General features: G+C 43.5%; 1 protein-coding gene across 2 annotated transcripts in view; it reads right to left on the bottom strand.

Annotated features, from left to right (window-relative positions):
• The window catches only part of CDH23 (cadherin related 23), a 552,108-nt gene that overhangs the window by 441,626 nt on the left and 83,539 nt on the right, over positions 1–26,943 (bottom strand). For both annotated transcript variants that reach the window (XM_036735220.1, XM_036735219.1), the window contains exons 3-5: positions 4,926–5,068; positions 3,964–4,011; positions 3,598–3,690 (exon numbers count right to left, since the gene is read on the bottom strand). In XM_036735220.1, the coding sequence (XP_036591115.1) occupies positions 3,598–3,690; positions 3,964–4,011; positions 4,926–5,068 (284 nt within the window). The remainder of the gene's footprint in view (positions 1–3,597; positions 3,691–3,963; positions 4,012–4,925; positions 5,069–26,943) is intronic.

The following is a 26,943-nucleotide window of genomic DNA, read 5'->3' as shown; positions in this document are numbered from 1 at the left end:
ATCTTTGGAAATCCCAGACTGCCCCCCTCCGACAAAGGTATATGAGCACCTGTTATATTCATTCAATTATTGATTAAATAAAAATTTATTAACCACCTCCAAAGTTTCAGGCACTGTGCTGGGTGCTGGAGACTCAAAGACAAAAGGATGAAATAATTCCTACCTTCAGAGAGCTGAGACCATTCAGGGGAAACAGTAAAGGATAATAGATTTCTAGTTGGAAGGGACCCTTAGAGGCCAGAAAGTTCAATATTTTCATTTTGCAGATGAGAAAACTAAGGCACAGAGGAGTTCAATGACTTTCTCAGGGTCACACACCTATAAAGGACCAAGTTAAATGACTCTCAGGGTCACACACCTATAAAGGACCAAGTTAAATGACTTTCCCAGGGTCACACACCTATAAAGGAGCAAGTTAAATGACTTTCCCAGGGTCACACACCTAGTTAGGACCAAATTCTCCCTGTGTGAGGGAGAATTTGAACTCAGGTCTTCCAAACTCCAGTCCAGGGTCTTATTTACTGAAACACCATGGTACCTCCAGTATACACAGAAAATCAAATACAAAACACATATAACATAGATGAAAGATACTTTCTGATAGGAGAATACTAACAACCAGGGTGGGAGGAACAGGAGGGATGCTTTGCAGGAGGTGAATTTAGCTGAGCCTTGAAGGAAATTAGAGAATTGATGAGGTGGAGATGAGAAAAGAATACACTTCAGGCAGTGAGGACAGCTCAGGCAAAGACACAAAGACATGGGTCACATACAAAGATCAACAAATAAGTCAGTTTGGCTGGGGTGACTTCATGGAGTGCATGAAGGAGAATGATGTTCAATAAGCAAGCCTGTGAGGACTTGCAGTACCAAAGGAAGGAATTGCTATTTTATCCTAGAGGCAAGAGGGAGTCAATGAAACTTCTTGAGCAGGGGAGTAACATGGTCAGGTCTATACTTACTAGGATCACTTTGGTAGTTGTGTGTCAGATGAATTGGAAAGAGGATGGACTTAGGGGCAGGGAGATCATTTAGGAGGCTATTATGACAGTCCAGGCGTAAGATAAAGAGGGCATGAAGCAGAGTGGTGGCTGAGTGAACAGGAAGGAGGGCATGAGTGAGAGATGTACTGTGGAAATAGAATTGACAAGACTTCAAAACTGATGGAATAAGATGGGTAAAGGAAAGGACAAAGTTGCAGATATCTCTAAGGTTCCAAATATGGGTAACTGGTGGTGCTGAAATGCAAATAGAAAAATGAAGAGAAAGGGATCATGGGGAGAGGGTACAGAGAATAGAATGAGTTCTTTTTTAGGTATCTTGAGGCTGAAATGCCTTTGGCCTAGTGGAGACCTCCAATAGGGAGCTGATGATAATACCAAAATTTAGGAGGGACACAAGGGATGGATCTGGCAGTTGCCTGAATAAGGTTTTTAGATGAACCCATGAGAGTACATGATATAGAGAAAGAAGAGAAAAGGGTCCAGGATGAAACACCCCCAAAGTAGGTGGGATGTGAATGATGATCCAACAAAGGAGAATAAGAAGGGGCAACCACATAGGTTGGAGGAGAACTGAGAGAGAACAGTGCCTGGGAAAATGCAGAAAAGAGAGTACTGAGGAGGATAGAGTGGTCAGCCATGTCAAATACTGGACAGGTAAAGATGGATCAGGAATGAGAAGAGGCCAAAGGATTTGGGAATTACAGGATCATTCTTTACTTTTGGAGAGGGCAACTGCAGTTGAGAAATGATGTCAGAAGCCAGACTGTAAGAGGCTGAAAAGGAAGTGACAAAAAAGGAAGTGGAGCCAATGAATAAAGATTATTTTTGGGACCTTTGACTGTGAAAGGGAAGCAAGATGAAGGAATGGTAGAATCAAGTTTGTTGGGTTTTTTTAAGGATGGGGGAGATCTAATCATGGTTTTAAGCAATAGGAAAGGAGATGGGTAAATACATAAAGGAGAAATTGAAAATTAAGGAAAAGATGCAATAATTGAAAGGACAAGCTCATGGAGATGGTGGGAGGGGATAAGATCAAAGGCACAAGCAGAGTGGTTGGTGTCACTTCTTCACCTGATACTAGAGCTAAAGAGGAGAGAGTTGGGAGAGTGGAAGATGATGCAGAAGTGGTATCTAGTATGGAGTTGGGAAGAAGGATGGTCCCATTTTCCCCCAGTTAAGTGAGTGTAAGTTGAGATCTACTAAAAGAGAGGATAGAAAGATAGCTTGAGGGAAAAGGAGGGCTAGAACAGGTGGTGCTGTGCTGTGGATAGAGAGCACTGACCCTCGAGTCAGGAGGACCTGAGTTCAAATCTAGCCTCGGATACTACTAGCTGGGTGACCTTGAGTAAGTCACTTAATCCCTCTGTTTGCCTCAGTTTCCTCAATTGCAAAATGAGCTGGAGAAGGAAATGGCCAACCACTCCAGTACCTTTGCTAAGAAAACACCAAATAGGGTCACAGAGTGTTGGACATGACTGAAAAGGACTCAACAACAACAAAGTCAGGAAAGAATAAAGATAGAAATAAATTTTAAAATTACATTTTAATTAATTATTAGTTTATTTAAAAATTAAATGTTAATAAATTAAATTTAATTAATTTTAAAAAGATGCCATGGAGAGTACGATAGCCAATCAGGGAAGATCCTGGTGTGCAGCAGCAAAGGCTCATTTGAGAGCATAAAAAATGTGTAGTAGATTCTGTCAGCACCCTTGGGAGGAAACTGATACTGGATATGAGGTAGGATTTGAACTTGGGTCTTTTGGGTTCAGAGTCCTCCACTCTATCCATCATTCATACTAATTCTCTTTTAATTCTAAAAGCTGATATTGGAGACAATAGTACCACATTCCCCAACCATCCCAAAGATTATCTTCGAAGCCCATTTTTTTTCTAAAGATGTAAAGTTGTCCCTGGACACCAAGGAGAGGGAAGATGATAGATTGACGTCTCACTGGGTCAGTTTATTAATGAGGCCTTTGGAATATAATAACTTGCACTGCTCAAGTCACCAGAGGTTACTGGACTTCACACACATGCAATTTTGCAAACTCAGCCACTCATAGTCTGCCCTAAAGGGTCAAAAGTCCGACAATGAAAAGACTAGCCTGGTGAGTCCTTGGGGAGAAGAAATAAAGAATGGTTAAGGAGAATTCTGTCCTCCAAGGATGAGTGGCTGGGCCCAGCCACGGCTAGGAAGAACAGAATCGGTGCCTGATGTAGCCTACTTCAGGGGTCGACTCTTTACCAAACCACACCAAGCAAATCCCAATGCTCCAAAGAACAAAATGTGAGGGTGAAACACCTGTCCCTTCTCTCACCAAATTCTACCCCACAAATCTATTTATTCAACCTCTTCCCCTCAACCTTGACCAAATATACAAGTCCAGACCAGCCTGGTTTCTCCAATAATCAACACCGCTACCACCTTCTTCCCTACCCCCCTACAGTGCCCATTTATTCACTGTCTTGCCAGTGGTAGACAGTGCTGCTTCTGAAACAAGATTGTGGCATGGCCAGAAGAGAGACAGAGCTGTGACTCTCCTGACCCCTCCCACACTCCACCACTATCACATGCATACTGGGTTCCTACCTCAGGGATTCGGACACTGTAGGGCTGATTGTGAAATGTGGGAGCATTATCATTCACATCCCCAACCTGGATGTTCACTTTCCTTGTGATCACCTAGGAAGAAAAAGAGACAAGAAACCCACTGTCAGCACGTGCTTCTAAAAACTAGGTATGCAGTAGGTACTTAATAAATGTTACCGACTATTGCTTATTAATTAAGATTTGCAAAGCACATTATATATGTAATGTTCTATATCCATGGACCCCTATCTATGCAAAAGGAGAGGAAGGTAGCAATTCCTAAGGTTCTCACCCAGAAAGTGTTGGGGATCTGTAACCCTCAAGTTCATGAACTTCTGTGGGTAAGATAGTCCTTGGGATACTTACCCCCTGGTGATCACTGACAGAAAACTCCACAGTGAATTCAGACTTGGTCTGGAAGAGAGTAGAGAAATGAAGAATTAAATGTTGTAGGGTTAATTCTGTTATTATAGCTGAAAAGAGGGCATGGGATCTAGGTAGAAAGATGCCAATATAGTCCCAGGAGACTAGGGCACCTTCTTCCATTAGGGTTTTCAGAGGCTTTGCTAGAAATGAGTGCTGCTTTTTGTGCAGAAAATTGAGACCTAGAAACAATAAAGGGAATGGAAGATGAATGCGGTAGATGCTCCCCAGACTATGAGATGGTAACCATGAGACCCACTTGGAGACTGGGGTTTCTGAGATTGGGGTTTCTGACATTGGTCTGAGGCAGGTTTAGCTGAAGTGAAGAGAGACATACAGTTTAGCACTCAGGGATTTTTCATCCTATTAGGAATTAGGCTAAGAATTGGTCTATCATCACTTCCTCCTCTTCTAAGAAATGTGGATTAAGGGTTGAGTTTTGGGGGGACAGTAAACATGGGAAAAGACTCTTGCTCCCCTCACACTCCTCTATTGCTTTTCTTTTTTGTAGGGGGGAAGGCAGGGCAATTGGGGTTAAGTGACTTGCCCAAGGTCACACAGCTAGTAAGTGTGTCAAGTGTCTGAGGCCTGATTTGAACTCAGGTCCTCCTGACTCCAGGGCTGGTGCTCTAATCATTGAGCCACCTAGCTTTCCCCCCTATTGATTTTCACAGCTAAACCTAGAGCTAATCGCTCCTTTGGGGTTTTTCAGGAAAAAAATGAAAACTAGTAACCCTTTAAGAGAGATCTGACTTGACCTGGTAAGATGGCATTACTTGCTAGGGGAAGTGGAGTCATTAGTAGAAAGGAACCAGGTAAGCAGAGTCGAATTCAACTAAGCAGAGCTGAAATTGGCCATCTCCCCCAGATGAGATGAAAAGCATTAGGTAATAGAACAGCCATACCTCTCTATCCAAGGGCTGTCTCAGCCACACAACCCCTGTGTCACTCTCAACCGCAAAGAACCGGGAGGCCTCCTCACCAGACACCCCAAAAACCAGGGGGTCGTTATCCATGTCACGGGCCAGCAGCTGTGTCACCGAGGTGCCTGGAGTAACAGAAGGGGCAGAAGGCAGGAATTAGGTGGGGAGTAAGCTGTGCAGAACAGTCATTGGCATTTGTAGGGTGCTTTAAAAGGGTGGCAACACCCTTCCTTCACAACAACACCGTGGGATTGGTAGTCCCAGAATGCTTATTCTCATTTTATGAATCAATCAGTCAATATTAAGTGCCTACTTGTGCCAGGGACTATGCTAAGTGCTGGGGATACCCAGCAAAGCAAAGGCAGTCCCTGCTCCCAAGAAACTCATGGGCTAAAAGGGGAGGCAACATGCAAGCTGCACAAGACATAGACAGGACCAAGTGGAGGCAGGGGAGAGTTTCAGAGGGAATATACCAGCATTAATTGAGATTAGGAAAGGCTTCCTGTGGAAGGGGAGGTTTTAGTGTGGAGTTGAAGGAAACCAGGAAAGGGGGAGGAAAGATCGAGGGAGGGAAAGAGGGAGGAAGAGACGGAGGGAGGGGGAAGGAGAGAGAGAGAGAGAGAGAGAGAGAGAGAGAGAGAGAGAGAGAGAGAGAGAGAGAGAGAGAGAGAGAAAGAAAGAGAGAGAGAGAGAGAGAGAGAGAGAGAGAGAGAGAGAGAGAGAGAAAGAGAGAGAAAGACCGAGAGACAGAGACAGAGAGAGAAACAGAGAGAGACACAGACAGAGACACAGAGAGACAGAGACACACAAAAACAGAGACACAGAGATGACACAGACAGACACAGACAGAGAGAGATACAAAGACAGGCAGATGGAGAGACAGAGACAGAGACAGACAGAGAGAAAGAGAGAGAGAGAGAGAGAGAGAGAGAGAGAGAGAAAGAGAGAGACAGAGACAGAGTCAGAGACAGAGAGAGAGACAGAGACAGAGAGAGAAACAGAGAGAGACAGAGACAGAGAGAGAAACAGAGAGAGACACAGAGAGACAGAGACACAGAGACAGAGACACACAGAGAAAGACAGAGACACAGAGATGACACAGACAGACACAGTGAGAGAGACATAGAGACAGACACTGACAGAGATAGATACAAAGACAGGCAGATGAAGAGACAGAGACAGAGAGACAGAGAGAGAGAGAGAAGGAGGGGGAGAGGGAGAGAAGGAGGGGGGAGAGGGAGAGAAGGGGAGGAGAGAAAAATAGAGAAGGGAGAAAGACAGAGAGAGAGACAGAGAGAGACAGAGACAAAGACAGAGACAGAGACAGAGAGAGAAACAGAGAGAGACACAGAGAGACAGAGACACACAGAGAAAGACAGAGACACAGAGATGACACAGACAGTGAGAGAGACATAGAGACAGACACCGACAGAGAGAGATACAAAGACAGACAGATGGAGAGACAGAGACAGACAGAGAGAAAGAGAGAAAGACAGAGAGAGAGAGAGAGAGAGAGAGAGAGAGAGAGAGAATGAGCAAGAGTTTCAGGCATAAGGGGCAGAAAGTGACAATGCAAAGTCAGGAGGTGGAGTATCTAGTCTTGGGAAGGAAGCCATATAAGGCATAAGAAGACTGGGAAAGTAGGAAGGAGCCAGGATATGGATGATTTTAAGTCAGAGGATTTTATATTTTATCCTGGTGGTGTTAGGGAGCCCCTAGAGTTTATTGAATAGGGGGGTGACAAGGTCAAACACATTTATAGAAGATCAGTTTGATAGCAAATGAGAAACCTGAGGTGCAAAAAGAATTTGGGTGACTTGTCTGAGGGGCCACACCATCTGCTGTCAATGTAGGTTTAAACACAGATGTCTCCTGATTCCAGGACGAGTATTCATTCCACAAGCCCATGGTTCTCCTGGGAAGAGCTTTGACAGCTGATTTCTAAGCACAGCCTGAGTGCCCTCCAGACTAGCACACCGTAGGCACCTCTCTTGTCCTTCTTGGGGAAATTCTTAAACCTTCCTTTTCCATCCCTGTTCATTACAGTCTTTAGGTGCAGGACACTCAGAGGCACTATGGTGGCTTTAAGATATGATTAATAATTTGGCACATTCTAGGAGCTTTCTAGAGCCTCCAGAAGAGACAAGTTCCCTGTTTTCACAAAGCTGATATCCCTCTAGATGTGAATTAATGATTAAGCATGATAGCCTAATGTGTAGTGCACCCTATTAGAGTTAGGAATCCTAGCCTTTAAGCCTGGCTGGATTAGGCTGTTTAAATGATAGATGACCTTAGGGTAAACCATTCCTGCACTTTGGGTGTATTCCTTTAAAACAGGGGCTAATACCATCTTCTTCCCCACTTTTCCCACAACACTTTCCTATTTTGTTTATAGGGAGGTTATAAAGATCAAGGTGAAAATGAACATGGAAGTGGTTGGAATTCTTTTGGCAGAAAAGGACTAGTGATTTTTTCTATATCCACCAATAAAAGGTAGATTCAGCATTATAGAGTTCATAAGAAAGCAACTAAAATGTTAACATCCTTTAACCTAGGGATTCCACTGCTAGGCATATAATGCAATTAATAAGCACTTATTAGATACCTACTGTATGCCAGGCACTGTGCTAGGGAGACACACATGTAAAGAATAGAACAATACCTATTCTCAAAGTGTTTACAGTAAATGGGGAAAGAACAAATGCATAAAGGAGGTCAAAGATAAAAAGCAGGTTCCAATATACACCAAAATATTTATAGTAACAATTTTTCTCAAAGCAAAGAATTACAAACAAAATAATAATAGTATTTATGTAGTGCTTAATATGTGCCAGGCACTGTGTTAAGTACCCTACAATTATTATCTCATTTGTTGGAGAATGGCTAAATATATACACATATATAAAAGAATATTACTGTCTTCTAAAAAATAATGAATATAATAAATACCGAGAAGCCTAGGAAGACATATATGAACTGATGCAAAACGAAGTAAGCAGAATGAGGAAAACAATATACATAAAAATATAGCATTGTAAATGGAAATTATAATAAAACAATAACTAGCATTTGTATAGTACAAAGTTTGCAAGGCACTTTATAAACATCTCATTTTTTCCTTACAACAACCCTGGGAGATAAGTAATATTATCTCCATTTTATAGATGAGAAAATTGAAGCAGATCGATATCAAAAGACTTGCGTAGAGTACTCTGTATGTATATGTATGTATATATATGCATATATATGTACATATGCTGTATATAGTATATATTATAGCCAGTAAATGTCTGAGGCCAGATTTGAATTCAGGTCTTCCTGACTCCAGATCCAACTAGCTGCCTCTAAAACAATAAAATAAAATTATAAAAATAGAATACTGTGAAATAATAATGACCAAGTTTGATCCCCAAATTAGACATATGAGAATACATTTCTCTCTCTTTGCAGAAGTGGAGGACTATGTGTAAGAAATACTACATACAATATTAGACATAGTTGATGTTCTGATCTTGGGAAGGAGTATATCAGTTGGAAAACAAAGGTGAGGTAAAAATAAAAGATAGCAATAACAATTGAAAACAAGATAAAATAAAAACAGTGCACTGGTAGACTTAAGGTATTACTTTCAGCCCCATGACACCGGAGAATACCATTTGTTTGGTGCCATTGCTTCTGCTCAGGGAAGTTATTCCCATAAGCTAAGGTGATGGAGGGGGCTGGACACAGAAGTAGGGTACTGTGGTGCCCAGTGAGCAGAAAGATTGATGGATTCTGAGTCAGAAGAGCAGGGTTTGGATCTCACCTTTGCTGCTTAGTCCCTGGGTACTATGGGCATTGTCCTTTAACCTCTCTGAACTTGATTTTTGAAATGAGGGGATTGGGCTAGAAGAAGAGAAGCTTGTACAATTTTTTGTCACTGGCCAGCCAGGTAGCTGAATCATAGAAGAGGCAGTGTTATATAGTGGATATAACTGGGAGTCAAGAAGACCAGGGGTTCTACTCTCACCTCAGACGCATACTAGCTATGTCAACCTGGCAAATTCATTTAACTTCTCTGGGCCTCAGTTTCCTTATCTGTCAAATGAGAAGTTGGCCTCGATGTTTTCTAAGGTCCCTCCCAGCTCTAAATCTATCACTCTATGATGAGAATATGATCATAGATTTAAAGTACAGGTGGTCACATCTAACCCCTCTTTTACAGATGAGGAAACATAGTTAGGTGACTTGTTTAAGGTCACACAGGCAGTAAATGAAAGACCTAGGATTCAAAAACAGATATCCTGATTCTCCTGATTTAATGCTGTACATGCTGCTGCTGTCATGAAAATTACTTCATCCAAAGTATCCCAATGAATCAGTGGTCTGCCTAAGAGTACCCAGACACATCATGTTCCCCAAACCTCAGTGTCCAGCTGATTTCATTGACTGGTCCCTGCTAAGTGGTGGAAGAGGGAGGGGACACTGTCACTAGCCAGCTGGGGATGACTTGGTACTGTGAAGAATCAATCACAGATACCGCCATCTGGCATAGAGAGACACACACAGTGAAGGAGGTCCCTGACTGTGACACTCCAAGACCTGGTGCCTAGACCCCTAGCAAGGAGGGATGAGGAGTGAGGATGGGCCAGTACAGCCTCAGCTGTCACTAACCCTGTAATTTCTTGGACTTTTATCCATTTTCTCCTCAATTATATGCTGCTCAGAATGGTCCTTCTCGGGCTTTCTCATAACCGATTACTTGCTTGTTCCCACTTTGTTTCCCTGGTAATTGCTAGTGACCTTTTCTAAGTGCACTAATTAAAGGTGCAGTTTTAACATTATATTTAAGGCAAGAAGCACTGTAATTACCCAGCCAGCATATTCCCCGCCTTCCCAGAACTGTAGTCGACTTTCCACCAACACACATGCTCTTCATGTTATCCCTTCTCATTACCATAGGATATAAGTGATAGGCTTTAGAGCTGGAAAGGACTTTGGAGACTGTCCAGTCCCACTTCCACCTCCCTTCCCCATCATTTTGTAAGTGAGAAAGCTGAGGCCCACAGAGGGGGAATGATTTGTCCAACGTCACATGTGTAGTAAGTGGAAGAACTGAGATCTGGACCCAAGTCTTCCGGCTCCATCACATTCCACCTTGGAGTCCCCAGAGAGACTTCGCCTCCTGTCCCATTTCTAGGTTAGCCATGGCACAGCTTAGTGTCCCAGTCTAGCACCAAGTCCTTGCTGAGAATCAGGAGAACTACATTCTAATTCTAGCTCTGCTATCGACTTCTAGTTAAGTACAAATTCCTTGATGGTGGGGACTGTCTTAGTTTTGTCTTTTTATTCTCATCACCTATGGGCAATGCCTAGCATATAAAAGGCACTGGTAATTGATTTGGTTATGGATGATGGGCAGCTAGGTGGCACAGTAGATAGAGTGGCAGGCTTGAAGTCAGGAAGACTCATATTACTGAGTTCAAATACAGCCTCAGACACTAGCTGTGTGACCCTGTGCAAGTCACTTAACTCTGCTTTAGTTTCCTCATCTGTAAAATGAGCTGGAGAAGGAAATGGCAAACCATTCCAGTATCTTTGCCAAAAAAAAAAACAACAAAACCCAAATGGGGTCATGAGGAGTCAGACACGATTGAAATAACTGAACAATAAGAATGTATGACCACCACACTCTACGCTGGGATCCAAGGTTCTTATATGTAAAACAGAGAAGCTAGCCATCTTCTGGGGATATAGATCAAGATGTAGGATGGTCTTGGGGGGAGGGGGCTGGGTTTGGTGTTGGAGAACCAAAGTTTGATTCTGTTCTTTTGCTGCTTCTTGTTCCCTGGGCAAGTCACCTGACCTCTTGGTCTCATTTGCTTACTTATAAAATAAGGAAGTAAGACTTAAGGGCCTCTCGGGTCCCTTCCCTTTGCTCAAACTCTGTGACCCTATGATATGAATGGACAGGTAAGAATGCTCAATAAGTCTAAAGGACCTGATGCTCTCAACCCCACTGGTTTCACCATAAGGTTAGTCCAGAGGTTGTATCAATGCCACAAGTTTTAAAGATCGGGAGAGGTGATGCGTTGGGCTTGGAATCAGGATGACCTGAGTTCTAATCCTGCCTCGGTCATGTGCTAGCTGTCTAGCTAAATCATTTAACCTCTCAGTTTCCTGAACTGTAAGATAGGGCTGACAATGATAGCATCTACTATACTTCCCAGGGTTGTTGTGATGAACAGTAAGTTAATCTATGTAAAAAGCTGCGCATACTTCAAAGTGTCAAACGAATGCGGGCTAATAATAATCAATGTTTCAGGACTCTGTTCCTTAGGTTTCAAGTCCAAACTATGACACCAGAAGAGAATTAAGTGAACTCCCCTGCCTAGTTGAACCCGATTTATCTACTCCCCCAACATCCACATTCCAGCCACATAAGCCAGCTTGAGGCCAATCAAGAGAGAAGGCCAGGAAAGAGGGCTAAGACTGTCATCTCCCAGCATCACGGGGAGGTTATGATAAATATCACAAGAGAAACAAAAATGCTAAGGGTTGCTCTAGGGAAAGAAGCTAAACACTGTTAACTCTTCATTATCTGCATTAATGAAGTAGAGAACAGTTAGGAATTCTATAACCACATTGTAAACAATGGTAGGCATATGTTTGGGTACTCCCCACCTCGCCCTCATCCTCACTGGACTATGAGTCTAAGGTGCTGTTATAAACAATAGCTTCTCACTGAGAAGCGCCATCCCAACTGGGGGCCCCTTCCTCCCAATTTTCTTCTCTGTAAACCAAAGCTAGACACTCTACATCAAACGTCTTACAGAAGAGACTGAAGCCATAGTGTAGCAATGCTCAGCCTCATTTTGACAGAAAAAGGAAGACGCCAAATCTCCCATTCTCTCCTCCTATGATCTTGCTGTTTGTGAAACAGATTACGATCTTCATTATTTTCATTACTATTTGCATTCCAGTACAAAGTCTGGGATGCAATTGCCCAGACTTTCATTAGTCCATTCCCATCCAAAAAACATTTTAATTAATCAAACAATAAACATTTATTAAGTACCTACTATGTCAGGCACTGTTCTAAGCACTAGGATACAAAAAGAGTAAAAAGACAGTCCCTTCCCTCAAGGAGCTTACAATCTAATGGAGGGAGACAACATGCAAACAAATTTATGCAAAACAAGCTATATACAGGATGAATAGGGAATAACAGTGGGAAGGCAATGGAATAAAGAGAGGTTGGTGAAGGCTTCCTACAGAAGGTGGGATTTGGGTTGGGACTTAAAGGGAACCGGAGAATCAGTAGCTGGAGTTGATGAGGGAGAGCATTCCAAGCATGAGAGAAGTGAATGCCAGAGCGAACGCCCAGAGCTAAGAGAGATGGAGTGTCTTGTTCATAGAATAGCCAAGGGACTGGTGTCATTGGATGGAAGCGTACGTGTTGGGGAGTAAGGTATAAGGAGACTCGAAAGGAAGGAGGGAGCTGGGTTAGCAAGGACTTTGAATGCCAAACAGAGCATTTTGTTTTTGCTCCTAAAGGCAAAAAGGAGACATTGGAGTTTATTGAACTGGGGGGAGAGGGTGTGTGTGTGTGTGTGTGTGTGTGTGTGTGACATGGTATGAATCACCTTCTATGTGCAAAATACTAAGAGATTAAATGACTTGCCCAGAATCACACAGCCAATAGTTATCAAAGGCAGGATTTGAACCCAGCTGGTCCTAACTCCAAGTCCTGCTCTCTATCCACTACATCTTCTCTAAGGCTGTAAATTGAAGAATACGTGCCAATCTGCATTGTTAGAAGGGATTTCCCCACCAGGAGTTCCTTATATCGATAAAAACATCACACATCCAGTAAAAAAACAGAATATGCTGAACCAAGCCCCAAATAGTCCCTGTCTTCAAATGGTTTACACTCTATGGATGAAGAAGAGCTAGGCCACCAAGAGAGGGAGGGACTAGATACAAAGGCAGATAAGATGTAAATCTTGGGAAGTGGATTTCTCAATGTAAAGAAGCAGAGACTATCACAGGACAGCACAGAACAGTTCAGTGTGAGAACCACTATGGTTCTTTCTTTGCCATGGCCCAGCTGATGGCCTGGGTAAAGAGGGCTAGGTGGTACATTTAGCACCCCTCCCTCCTCCTACCTATGTCCTTAGGGCAGAAAAGCCAGGAGAGCAGCTATGGCCATAGGATGAGGGAAGGGGATGTTAGCCCAAGTAGAAGCTAACAAAGCTGTCTAATTCTCTCTGACTACCCATCACTCCCTTTTAGGGCCAAGAACCTAAGGACTGATGCTTGGGACTTGATAAACTCTTTGTGTCTCTGTTCAAGATGATTAGCATGGCAGGTACCAGTATGAGAAACAGGTCTGGCCTGGAAACCCCCAGAGGAGACTAACAAGATGAATGTTAAAAAAAGGATAAATGTTAAGCCCTTTTTAATAGCAGTTCATGAGAAAAAGGAATAGGAAATTTAGTTGAATGCAAGCTTAACGTGAACCAATGAATGTGAGCTCCTTGTAGATAGGGATAGTGGGTTGGTAGGGTTTTTGCCCTTCTTTATATCCCCAGTGCTTAGCACAACGCCTGCTACATAGTAGGTGCTTCATGAATGCTAGGTGACTGACTGACTGGTATGTTTTCCAAAAGAACCAATATTATTTTAAACTTCATGGAAACATTCACTCAACAATTACTGATTGCCTACCTTATGCAAAACATGGTAGTGAAGGAAATGCAAAGGCAAGTAAGACACGGTCTTTGTCCTCAAGTGCTTAAACTCTAGTAGGAAAGATAAGGCATAGGTAATGGAGTTTAGAGTATGCTCAGATTACCTAAGATGGAGTCACTTATATGGAAGACACAGGACATCTGCTCATGGGAGACAGGAAAACTAGTGTATGTATGGCCGTTCTGCTGCAAGTAAAGGAATTTTTCACCTTTAGATAGGAATGCAGGGGAAAGGGGCAAGTGCTCTTGGCCAGGTTGTTTTAAAGACATGGATCGTTCTAGCTATAGAGCCAAAGGAAAAGGCTGCTTTCAACCACACAGTAGGCCAACGCAGAATGCCAACACAAGCACCAAATTTCCTGCCTCCCAGAAGCAGGCCTCCAGCATCTTCCATGTACACGACTCCATCTTGGGTGATCTGTCCATGTGCCAAATCCCCATTACACACATAAACAAATAGTAACATAAAACCACGATGGGACAAGGGAAATTAGTAATAAACTCATTCTACTCTGCAACGGTCTGACCACATTTGGAATACTGTGTTGCACTCTGGGTGCTACATTTTAAGAAGCATAGTAACCAACTAAAAGATATCCCTTAGGAAGGCAGAATGTTGAAAGTTTGAATGGCTCCTCAACGGTTAAAGCAAATGAGGATGTGAAGCTTCGATGAGATAAAAATTTGGAGGAGATGACTTCAAATGAAAGCCTATTATATGGAAAAATTATTAGATATTCTGTGATATTCTAGAGGTTAAAAAAATCAGTGGGTGGTAGTTTCAAAACGAGGAGAAACTTGTCAATAATTGGAGCTGTTAAAAATAAAATAGGCTGCCTCTTGAGGTAATGAACTCTCCATTATCATAAGTGTTCAAGCAAAGACTGTTAGCGGATGTTGTAGAGTGGTGATGTCAAATCCAAATAGAAACAGAGGCCACTAAACCATAGTTAAGGATCCCTGTGGGCCACATATTGATTTAAAAAACCACACGTGTTAATATTTTCTCTTTTTCCTATTAATACAATGATGTAGTAAAATCCAATAGAACCTACATTTTAATCGAGTTTGAGCCATACGTGGCAGTAGCGTGGGCCACGTGTGGTCCAGAGGCTACATGTTTGACACTTCTGTGGTGGAGGAACTCCCTGACTTGGACCTCTAAGGTCCTTTCCAATTTCATGATTGTATAAGAGCCAAGAAATAGGGACTTCATGTTGGTGACATCTTTGGAGAAGGTGGGAATGAGGAACAAGCAGACCAATTGTGTCGTCACTGTTCTGCAGAGGTAGAAACTGCATTCCCAAAGAAGAGGCAGAAGAAAAGCTTCCATTTACAAAGGCCTGGAAAAGTGCTTGTCATACTTGGTTCGTACATTTGATCTTTTACAACCGCCCTATGAAAAGAGAGCTAGAGTAGACAGACAAGGAATCTGAGAGTCAGAGTGGTTAAGTGACTTGTCCAAAGTCATCTGGTTATTAAGTTGAAGATAGAGGACTGAAATCCAGGTCACAGAATCACAGCAATCTTGAGTCGGAAAGGATCTTATGAGAGTATCTAATTCACCCCATTCATTTTAAAGATAAGGAAGATGAAGTCCAGAGAAGGCGAAGGGACTTGTTCTGGATTGTATTGATTGTAACCTGGGATTTAAATCCAGGTCTTCTGAATCTAAATCCAAGGTGCTTTCCTCTATGCAAGGATGAAAGACTAGCTGAGAGGCATGCAATGAGTCAGTGACATAGACAGGAATGGGACGCAGGTGCCTTGATTCCCAATCCCGGAGTTCTGGGGCTAAAGAAGGATGTGACAAGCATCTTGCTGTCAACAAGCATTTATTAAGTACTTTCTACATGTCAAGAACTGTGCTAAGTGCTCGGATGCAAACAAAGGCAAAAATGGTCTCTGCCTTCAAGGACCTCACTATCTAATGGGAGAGACAACATACAGACAACTCTGTACAAACAAGATATAAACAGGATAAGTTGGAGGTAACCTCAGAGGAAGGTGCTAGCATTAAGGGGGACTGAGAAAGGCTTCTTGCAGAAAGGGGGATTTTAGCTGAGATTTGAAGGAAGGCAGAGAGGCCAAAAAGGCCCAATAACCATCATTGTTGACCCTCAGAGCCACCCTCTCCATGCTCAAACAACTATCATTGACATTAGCCAGAAATAAAAGTATGTCTTCAGGTGATAAATGGGTCCCAAGTTGATGTGGGACCCAGCTATTGTTGGTCATGAAAGGTTCTGCCAGGGCCAGTGGTTGGTCCATCTTCCCTAAGCCCAAGGAAGAATTCCACAGGTAGGATCAGGGATTCATCCAGCCAAGAATCATAGTTTACATTGTTCTACTCAGGGGCCAGACAGAAGTCAAGTTTCTCGATTTCCACGGATAACCTCCATTTGTCTTGGCTTTCACTTTCTGAGACTACCTCTTTTTAACCAAGTCTCTGTTTACCTCTCATTGCTCTGCTTCCTGAGCTTAGTTTGACTTCAGGTGATTTTATTTCCTTCCCTAAACTTCCCTGTGCCAATTCAGGGTTTAGAGCATGGCTCTCCTCTCTCCTCAGAGCTCAGCACTGACCAAAATAGCTGCCATGGCTCCCCAGGTTTATCTTCCTTATGCCCATTCTTGAGAATGCCTCATCTGCTCTCCCCATAATTCATCCCTTGGACTCAGGAAATAGAATAACCCCACAGACAAACCCTACATGATTGTTCTTCCCCACCTTGATCCTCAGTCAATGGTGATGAATTGACTAACCAGCTCATGAAGACTTTATCCTCACAGCTAGGTGGCCCTAGTGGGAAGGGATAGATTGGGCAGGACTAAAGCCCAGTCTTGTCCTGCCATATGCGCGACACTCTCTCTCTTCACCACCACACAACCTCCCAACACAGACTGTGTCCCTACAGGGTGTATACATTACTACCTTAGCAGCTGTTAATAGATCACTCATTTGGTCTGCCTTAGAATTGAAGCCCCTGAGGCAGGGACCTTTTCCTTCCCCCTCTACTATCTCTCCAGTGTTCTACACACTTGTCAACAGTCAGCAAACAATAAATAATTACCCTCTGTGAGAGATGGAGGAAAAGCAGCACCCAGGCTCATTTGGGGTAAACAGATGCAGTCTAGCTGTCGAAGGGGAAAGTCTAATTAACACATAAAGAAAGATGTATTAAATACATCTTTTAGGGATGCACTTTATACAGAAGACTTCTGAGAAGGAAGAGATGTTTCTTTTTTCTTTTTCTTTCTTAAAGGCAATGGCCTCGGTGGCTGAAAACAACTTTAACCCTCATGTTTCAAAGACTTGGCTCCATTTGGAGACTGAGGTGCTGTTCTGAACCTGCCAAGGAGTGTCTGTACCTCATCTTCTAATCACACTGCCATTTTTCTCCCTTCCAATTGCTTCCTGCAAAACAGAAACAGAATAAAAAAAATACGAGGCCTGCTAATTCTAATGGTACCAGATATCCCTTGTTCTTTGACGTGGATATTCAGAAAAAAAATGAGCAAGAAGTAACCTAGGTTACTAAGAGACAGGCTGCAGAGAAGCCAGGGTTGCCCACACAACTGGTCAACATAGCCAGAGGAACTGGGGCCACAACTGGCTAAGAGGGACAAGTGATCAACAAAGTTTTAAATTCATTAAGCATCTCTTATGTGGTGGCACAGTGGACAGAGTGACAGGCCTGGAGTTAGGAAGACTCATCTTCCTGGGTTCAGATCCTGCCTCAGACGTGTGTTAGTTGTGTGGCCTTGGGCAAGCCACTTCACCTTGTTTGCCTCAATTTGCTCATCTATAGAATGAGTTGAAGAAAGAAATGGCAAACCACTTTAGTGTCTTTGTCAAGAAAACCTCAGATGGGGTGATGAAGAGTCAGATATCACTGAAACGACTAAACAGCAACAAAACTGTATGAGGCACTATTCCAAGTAAAGAGCATAGAAGGAGAAAATGAAAAACACCTAGCTCTTTCCCTCAAAAGCTTACACTCTACTGCAGGGGAGGGGGAATATTTATTCATATTAATGATCATATATTAATATTTATGTGCAGTAGGGTATAGTAGGAGGAACAAGAAAGAACACCAGATCAGGACTCAGGATGCAGGGTTCTGATCCTGGCTTGCACACTCACAATCACCCTAAGTCTCAGTTTCCCTGTTTGCAATATGAAGGGGTTGGTCTGGACCAGCAGCGTCAGACACTCAGCTTGGGGCCTCATTTGGCCCACATCACTCCGGCGTGCTGCCTGAACCAGATGAAAATGGAATTGGCAAATACTTAACAGAATAAATAAAAATACAATAAAACATAGATAATATTACATTTCAAAATGAATCAGTATGCAGCCCGCAGGGAGCCTTCTGTACAGATTAGTGCCCCGCTTTCTACTTTAGGTGAGGGCTAGAACCCATTCTAGCTCCACTCATTCTGACTCTGATTCTAGGATTCTGCTGAGCCCTATGCTTGGGGCTGTGAAGAGCCTGAATAAACACTGAGAAGCAGCAGCAAGGAGGGGTGGGGAAAGGAGTAGATCTGAAGTCCACAGGGCTCTGGGTTCAGATCCTGCCTCTGACTACTCGTATTAGCGTGACCTTGGGTAAATAATTCAGCCCCTCTGGTGCTGACCCCTTACCTGTAAAATGGGGATGACAGCAGATTGACTGTTAGGGTTGCTGGGGAGATCAGATGAGATTGTGTTTGTAAAGGGTTATGTAAATGACTGTTACTATTCTCAGATATAGAGTTCCTAAACTAACTAGGGTGAAAAGAAGGGCAAAACTGGCCAGGAGAGAGAAGGAATGTGCATTCCCGGCACTGGGAAATCTACGATTTCTTTCGTGTATGGAACACCAGTTGTGGGAAAATCTTTTGGCTGAGGCAGATCAGCAGCTCCTCAGGGATGTGATTAAAGAGGCACCTGGGAGCTGTCATGAAACTAGCATTTGTCCTTGTCCAGGGTTGACCTTGGACCTCAGGGCTCTTGGCTCCAAGGCTGGCCCTCTAGTCATTCCACTACAGCTCCCTGCCCCTAAATTCCATGGCCACAAATCCCAAACCCCTGCTCTTACACTCAGGCCCCCAGAAGGGGCTTCATAAATACTTGTTTGAATGTATCAGATTGAAAAGCCCAAAGCTGACAGGAGCTCACCACTCTGGGGCCCTTGAAGGTTCACTTTGCTCCCAGCAATGTTGGGGGTTAGGGGGGCCCAGGATTAGCATTCTCTTTGGCCCTGGAGGACACTGAGCCCAGGGAGGCCAGCCCTGCAGTCAGTATCAGGGCAGGAGTCTGCACCAGGCCTCTGCCCTCCACATTCAGGACCCTCTGCCCCTCATCACGCTGCCTCTCACAGAGGCAGAAAGGGAGGCAGCAACGTCCCCTTTGACCTTCCATTGCCCTTATTCAAGAGCAGAGGCCAGCGGGGCTGAATGTCCTGTCACAAAGGCCCACAGAACCGAGTGGCAGTTTCTAGATTTAATAACAGTGATAATAGTGGGGTGGGTTCTTTCCCCTCTCCTGAAACTTTTCAATTCATTGAACAGTTCTATTAACTTTACAAAAGGAAATGTGGAAAAATGATGGCAAATTGAACTTGACATTATCATTAAAATAAACAGAGCACCGCAGGCCTTTATAGTCTCTCAAAGAGATTATCCAAACAGAGGCAGACACATGCTGGTGCACTCTCTCTTTCCCTCTCCCTCTCTTACCCTCCCTTCCTCCTCCCTCTCTCCTTCCTGTTCTCTCCCTCTCCCTCCTTCTCTCTCTCTCTCTCTCTCTCTCTCTCTCTCTCTCTCTCTCTCTCTCTCTCTCTCTCTCCTTTCTCTCTCCCTCCTCCTTCCTTCTCTCTCTCCATCCCTCTCTTTCTCCCTCTTTCCTTCTCCCTTTCCTTCCCTCTCTCCCTCTCCCTCTTCTCCCTCCCCTTCTCCCTCCCCTTCTCCCTCCCCTTCTCCCTCCCTCCCTCTCCACCCTCTCTCTCCCCCTTCTCTCTCTCCCTTCTCTCTCTCTCCCTCCTCTTTCCTTCTCTCTCACCATCCCTCTCTCTCTCCCTGTCTCTTTCCCTCTCCCTTTCCTTCCCTCCCTCCCCCTCTCTCCTTCCCTCCCTGTCCCCCCATCTCTTCTCCTCCCTCTCTCCCCCTTCCTCCTTCTCTCCCTCCCCCCTTAAACTCCCCTCTAAAGAAACAACTTAAAACTTTCATCCCCTTCTCCTTGGAGGTCTTCTCTAGTATTTACCCCCTAAAGATTCACAATGGATATAGCTCACTACCCTATCACAACATGAATATGGCTAGCTTCATACTTGCATCCATTCACTCAATAAATTCATAATGATAAATGTCAACAGACATTTATTAAGCACCCACTATATGTAGGGCATGCGATGGGTACTAGGCAAAAGTACAAAGGCTACATAAATCATGGGCCTTTTACATCCATGGAGCTCACAATAATCAACTTTACAGCTTAGTGTCAACTAGTCACATACAAAAGTCACCAGAGTAACCTCCTTAGAGGGCAGCTAAGTGGCACAGGAGATAGAGTGCTGAGCCTGGTTTCGGGAAGAGCTGAGTTCAAATCCAGCCTCAGACACTAGCTGTGTGACCCCGGGCGAGTCATTTAACTTTCTTTGCCTCATTTTCCTCATCTATAAAATGATCTGGAGAAGAAAATGGCAAAGCACTTCAGCATCTTTGCCAAGAAAACCACAAAAGGGGTCACGAAGAGCCAGACACAACTGAAAATGACTAAACAACAACAGAAATCTCAAATCTGAACAAAGCGTGGTGGGAAGACTGTCACATGAGGAGTCACAAGACCTGGGTTCTAGTCTAAGCTTTGCCATGAGCTAAACTGTGTAACCCTGGGCAAATGATTCCTGCCTCTGGGCCTCAGTTTCTTGAAGTGCAAAATGAGTTTGACCATGTCACTCCTGAGCAAGAAGTTGCAGTGGGGAGAAGGAGAGGAAAAAGCATTTATATTATGCCTACCGTTTGCCAGGCACCATGCCAAGCGCCTTTGACAAATATTATCTCATTTGATTCTCATAATAGCTCTGCGAGGTGGGCAATAGTACTGTTTCCATTTTACGGTTGAGGAAAATGAAGCAAACAGAGGTTAAGTGACTTGCCCAGGGTCACACAGCTGATAAGTGCCTAAAGCTGGATTTGAACTCAGGTCTTTCTGACTCCAGACCCATCAGTCTATCCACTGCACCACCCACCAGTGGCTCCCTTTCAACTCCAGGATATAATGCAAACTCCTTTGTTTTTAAAGTTTTCCACCATCCAGCTTCATGATCAGCCTTTCTTTCCAAACTCGTTTATTATACATCATCCTCCTTCACACACTGAACATTATAGCAACACTCTCTTCCTTGGCATTCCCTGTATACAACAGACATTCCATTTTCCCATCCGCCATGTCTAGAATGGATTCCCCCTTCGTCTCTGCTTCTGAGAGCCCGTAGCTTCTGCCGAGACTCAACTCAAGAGCCACTTTCTACTAGAAACCCAGCCTGATGCCTCGTGTTGGAAGGGAGCAAGCTGGTGCAGTGCTGGAACTTGGGTTCAAATCCTCCTTCACACTCTTAGTAGCCACGTGACCCTGTGAAAGTCATTTAACCTCTCCAGCCTCGGTTACCCAGCTCGTAAAAGGGGGCTGATTATAGCACCTAGCTCACAGGGCTGCTGTGAGGATAGACAAGATATCATGTAAAGTGCTTGGCAAATTTTAAAACATTATACGAAGACTATTATTGCTTTTGCTAACTCCACCTCAAAAACACATTTGTCTATTTTGTATGTTGCCTTCTCTGTTTTAATATCTTTCCCCCCATCCTAACCCCAGAATGGAAGTGCCTTGAGGGCAGGGACTGCTTCTCTCTGTCTTCATAGCCTCAACACCAATGTTTCAGTGACTAAGACAGAGTAGGCACTTAATAAATGCTTTGTGAATGAATGAATTAGAAATACATTGAATGAGATGATCTCAAAAGTCCTTTCTGGTATTTTTGTTTCGAGGGTATACAAAATACAAAGATCCTGACCTATCTATCCTTCCTACAAAAGTGAACCAGTCCCCCAGAAGGCAACACTCAACCTAGTGCATGACCAAGGGATCCAGCTCTGGACAGTGACCTAAACCAAGGAAGACAGAAAGGAGGTTGTGGAGGAAAACTGACATTGACCAAACAGGCCAGACTGTAAGAAAGGAAATGATTTTGAAGAAGGCAGGTGCTCAAAAATATATACAAAGGTGAGAAAGACACTCCCCATATCACCCCTCATCACCCTCCCCCTCCTGAGAACAGCCCAACTAGAAAAGTCCCTTCAGAAATAACTTCCTCTTTGAGGAGACCCATAATTACCCGCAATGATCACAGCACTATTCATTTTGCCCTAAAATTAATACATCACGTTTAGAATGATATCGTACTAATTTATCACAAGATTTATGAAACTTGCACTTTTTTCTAATGAGATTTATGCAAATGTCGCTCCCAACACTGTTTATGCCAGGAGAAGTTTGGATGGCGGGGAGGGGGAAGGGCCCTCGAACAGATGCTGTGGCTTTATTTGGCCTCTCTTCCCTCCCTGCCTTTGCCCTCATGAAGGAGCCAGAGGGTCTGCTGCCCACTGACTCCACAAGATCCTACCATGGGCTCCCACATCTCCTTGAGGCCAGGGAAGGCAGTCAGCCACAATGTTCTGTAAGGGAGCTGCTCTGCTTAGTCTCTACCCACTCAGTCTCTCACCTCTCTCCATGTCGACGTTGACTCCCGTGATAAGAATGCTCTTTTCCAACTGGAGCAAAGAGCCCCTTTAAAGCTTGAGGAATGGGCCATTTCCCCCAAAGAAAGAAAGATAAGGACCCAATGGGAAAAGGAAAGGCATTTATTAAGTGCCTACTATGTGCTAGGCACTGGGCTAATTCTTGGAGATATGACAAGAAAAGAGAGGCCCCATAGTGCCCTGAGAATATTAAGTTGGCATCTTGTAGCTAGAGCCAGAAACTCACTTCTCGGGGGGAGAGGGGGACCTTGGTTTCACATAACCTCACCCCTAGAACGTCTCCTGATCTTCTACCAAATGTGTTTCTCTATAAATACATATATACATATATATGATATATATCACACACATATTTCTATTCTACATGACAACTGAAATAATGGTTACCCTTGCAATATATTTCAGGAATATCTCCATTGACCTTCCTCTGGGCCAGGAATCTGCTGTGATATGCCAAATCCAACATGAAGCCCTCTGCTCTCCATTTATAACCAGTTACAAAAAATTCCAGTAGCCAAACTCAAATCAAGGGTGCCATTATGAATTAAGCTCTCACTGTAAAAGGGGACAACAGCATCTTCACCAAGTCCTGCATTGATGAAGTCATTAGAGGGCATCTCAGAGCTAAACTCTCAGATCAAATCCAGAACAGCCTTGTTGGAGGCCACTTCTCCCCAGTTGTGACATCCCCTCCCAGTCTTACTGAGGCCAGCTCCCTAGCTCATAGCACACAGACTTAGAACTGGAAGAAACCTCAGAGGTCATCTGGTCCAACACCTTGTTTTTAGATGAGATGCAGAAAAGTTAAGTGACTTGCTCAAGGTCACACAGGAATAGGGAGAGAATTTGAACTCAGGTTCTCTGATTCCAAAGTAAACCCTCTTTCCACAGTAGCCATTCAGCTCCCTATCAACCCACGAAGAGTTGAGCAGGTTTTCTAATAGGGATCCCTGTTCTCCCCTAGAAACACACATATGAGACACTAGTCCCCAGAACCAGAACCAGACCCAAATGGGTAGGCTTCAAGGAAGCCAACATAACTCCTGTCAGTGGGCAAAAGAAGAAAGGAAACCCAACACAAGTCCCTCTTGATGTGGTCTTGTAAGCATCCTGGTTGAAGAACCAAGCTAGGTTCTCCAGTGGTAACTGTCTTTCTGTGAGGGGAGACAAGCAGATAGGGCAAGTCAACAGTGCCAGGCTGTACCCACTGTTGCTCTTCCTAGTAAACTGCCTTGACAAAGAGGAGAAAATTCCTTTTGTGCAAGGTTCCCACTACTCTTCTTCCCTATCCAGACCTATGAATGTTTGTTTCCTCTGACTTCTTGCATTCTAACATCTCTCCCATAGGCATCTCCTTACATGGAGTGAAGTAGAGGGTGATTCTCGCAGGAACACACTAGCTGCCAAGCACTCAGGTGTCTCTACGAGGGGAAGGGGCACTTATTCATCCAGCACCTTTTCTCAGGCAATGCTTCTCAAAGCCAGTGATGATGGGGAAGGAAAAGATGTACTGGAATATACTGTCAGTCTAGAGATACCCAAGGCAGCCTCAGTTCTGGGCTCCTGAATGAGATACTAGGAAACCCAAAAAATGAGCCAATATCGGAAGCCCAGTGTCAGGACTCTATCCCCAAATGCTTACAGCTCAAAGATCTCTAGCCATGTATCCATAGGCCAGTCAGGAAGCTCAAGAACCCAAGACACTGAGGGAAGTCATGTTCCTAGTTCATATGATGCCTTCTGACTTTCTCAAAAATGACTCAAAGGACCCTTGGGGTTAGGAACTTGAAGATAATGGGCTAATGGAAACAATACTATTCTAAAGGCTTGATCTCTTTAGGGCTGGAGCCAATACGCCCTGTTTAGACCCAGAGGTGGCTCAGAAAGCACCATACCTCTGGTTAAAATAATTTTCACATTTTCATAGTACTTTACAGTTTACAAAGTGGTTTTCTTAGAATAACCAACCTATGAAGGAAATAATTAAAATATTAATTAAAAATAAATTAAATGAAGGCAAAATAAAAAAAATATGGGTAATTTTTTTTTTTTTTTAGAAATGGGCTACACTTTACCATGTGTATAGTGGAATCATGGTTATAGTAGAAAGAAAAAAGTAGAAAGAAAAAATAAATTAAAATACTCCCATCCTTTGGATGAAGAAAATGAGGCTTAGAGTAGTCAAGTGATTTTGCCAAAGGGCACATAGGCACTGAGTGCGTGAGCTGAGATTCCCACCTAGGTCGCCGGAGAAAGTGCCTGGCTATTGCATTTAAATTCAGTCTAATACCTTCCCTGGAGCCCTTTGGACTCTTCTGATCCAGACGGGGCTCATAGATGCCCACTCTGTTTTTCTATTCCGGGGTTCAGGGAGGATCCAGGTTCAGCCTTGCCCTGTCTCTGGTCCTGACTCCTACTCCAGCTTGGATTCTCTCAGCTGTCCAACCTCGGCAATGACCAACCTTGACCCCCTGGTAGAAAGGTCCTTTGACCACATTTCTGAATTGAAATAAGCTGTGTTGACCATTCTGTCCTGACTCACCCTGCCTCATGGGCAAGGCCCAGGGGGTTAGACCAGGTCAAGCTGGGGCCAACTTGACTCATTTTAGGTATTCAACTTACCTGAAAGAATTGCCAGAATAACAAGGCAGGCATTTATACAGCACTTTAAGGTTTATAAAACACTTCATATACAGCATTTTTAGTGTCACAATACCTCTGTGAAGGAGATACTAAAGGTATTATGAGAGGCAGTAAGGTTTAGTGAACAGGGTACTGGACTTGGAATTAGAAAGAACAGAATTCAAATCCTGCCTCAGCTACTTACTAGCTGTGTTCTCCTGGGCCAGTCACTTATTGTTTTTGGGCCTCAGTTTCCTTATCTGTAAAATAATAGGGTTGTATTCAATGACATCTAAAATCCCTTCCAAGATTAAATCTATGACCCAATTATGCCCATTTTACAAATGATGAAACTGAGGCTTAGAATGATTTGTCCACATAGGTAAATGCAAGAAGTATAATTTAGTTTTTTTAATCTTGTTTAAAATTTTATTTTTTCTGAATTACATGTTAAAAACAATTTTGGGGCAGCTAGATGGCGCAGTGAGTAGAGCACCGGCCTTGGAGCCAGGAGGACCTGAGTTCAAATTTGGGCTCAGACACTTGACACATGTACTAGCTGTGTGACCTTGGGAAAGTCACTTAACCCCAATTGCCCTGCCTTCCCCCCCTAAAAAAAAAAAAACAAAAAAAAATTTTAACATTGTTTTTGTTTCAAAATTTTAATTCCAAATTCTCTCCCTCCCTCTCCTCCTCCCTTCATTGAGAAGACAAGCAATTTGACATAGGTTGTTCATGTGTAGTCATGCAAAAACACATTTCCATGTAAGTCATTCTGTGGAAGAAAACAAAGACAAAAAAACCCGAGAAAAATAAAGAAAGCAAAGAAAAAGTATCTTGGATCTGCATTCAGGTTCTACCAGTTCTTTCTCTGGAGATGGACAGCACCTTCAAGAAGCAGAATTTGAAAACATGTCTTTGCTGACCCTAATTCTAGGACTCTTTCTACTATAATCATGTTTCCACTATATACGTGCCAAAGTGTAGCCACTTTCTAAAAAAAATTACCCATATTACTTTTTATGTTGCCTTCATTTAAAAATATATGCCTCCCATCCCTTTATTGCTCAGTGACTCTTTCCTTATAATAAAAAAATAAAAGAGAAAGGCGAAAAGGTGAGCAAAATTATCCTACACATTATCTAATATATGTACATACACACACACACACACACACACACACACACAATGTTCCTTATCCAAGTGGGAGAGGTTGGGCCATCTGACCTGAAAGGTCCCTTTGAACTCCACCAGTTTAAAAAAAAACTGAGCTGAGTGGGAAAGACGAAAGGAAACCTGGGACTGAGGGCATCTTGGGTCAAGATCATGAGGAAGCCAAATAAGAACCATGAGGACAGGTCACTGCTGAGAGGCATTGGCAACTTGAGAAATGAGAAATAAGGTCAAATGGCTTGGGAGTTGTTTTGGGGAAGTGGTGGCTGTGTCCATTCAAGCATCTGAAAGGAGCCATAATTAGGCTCCCTTGGATCCCAAGACCAGAAGCCTCCCAGCCAATTTTCCAAAGGATCCAATGAGAAAGAGGCTAAATTTCTGGGAGAATTCGTTTGGATGAATTCCTTAGCATTATGTAACAACTTCCAGCCATATGCATGATGTGTGTAAATTATGCAGATTGCCGCCAGGCTGCCTGCATAAGTGATCATGAAGAGCATTAATAGGCAAAATGAAGTGTTGCAGTTATGCATGTCATTATTGTGGGACAGGTCCCTACCCCATAGCGGTGGGAGTAGGTTGGCAAAGAGAGATTTGGGGTGAAAGAGCAGAGTAAGAAGGATGGGAGACATCTAAATTCAAACTGGTTGTGCTGCTTCTTCCAAATGATG

The sequence above is a fragment of the Trichosurus vulpecula genome, chromosome 8 (assembly GCF_011100635.1).
Source record: "Trichosurus vulpecula isolate mTriVul1 chromosome 8, mTriVul1.pri, whole genome shotgun sequence".
NCBI classification, from domain to species: domain Eukaryota; kingdom Metazoa; phylum Chordata; class Mammalia; order Diprotodontia; family Phalangeridae; genus Trichosurus; species Trichosurus vulpecula.
The sequence above is the reverse complement of the archived record's forward strand: the minus strand, read 5'-3'. Positions and strand labels throughout refer to the sequence as shown.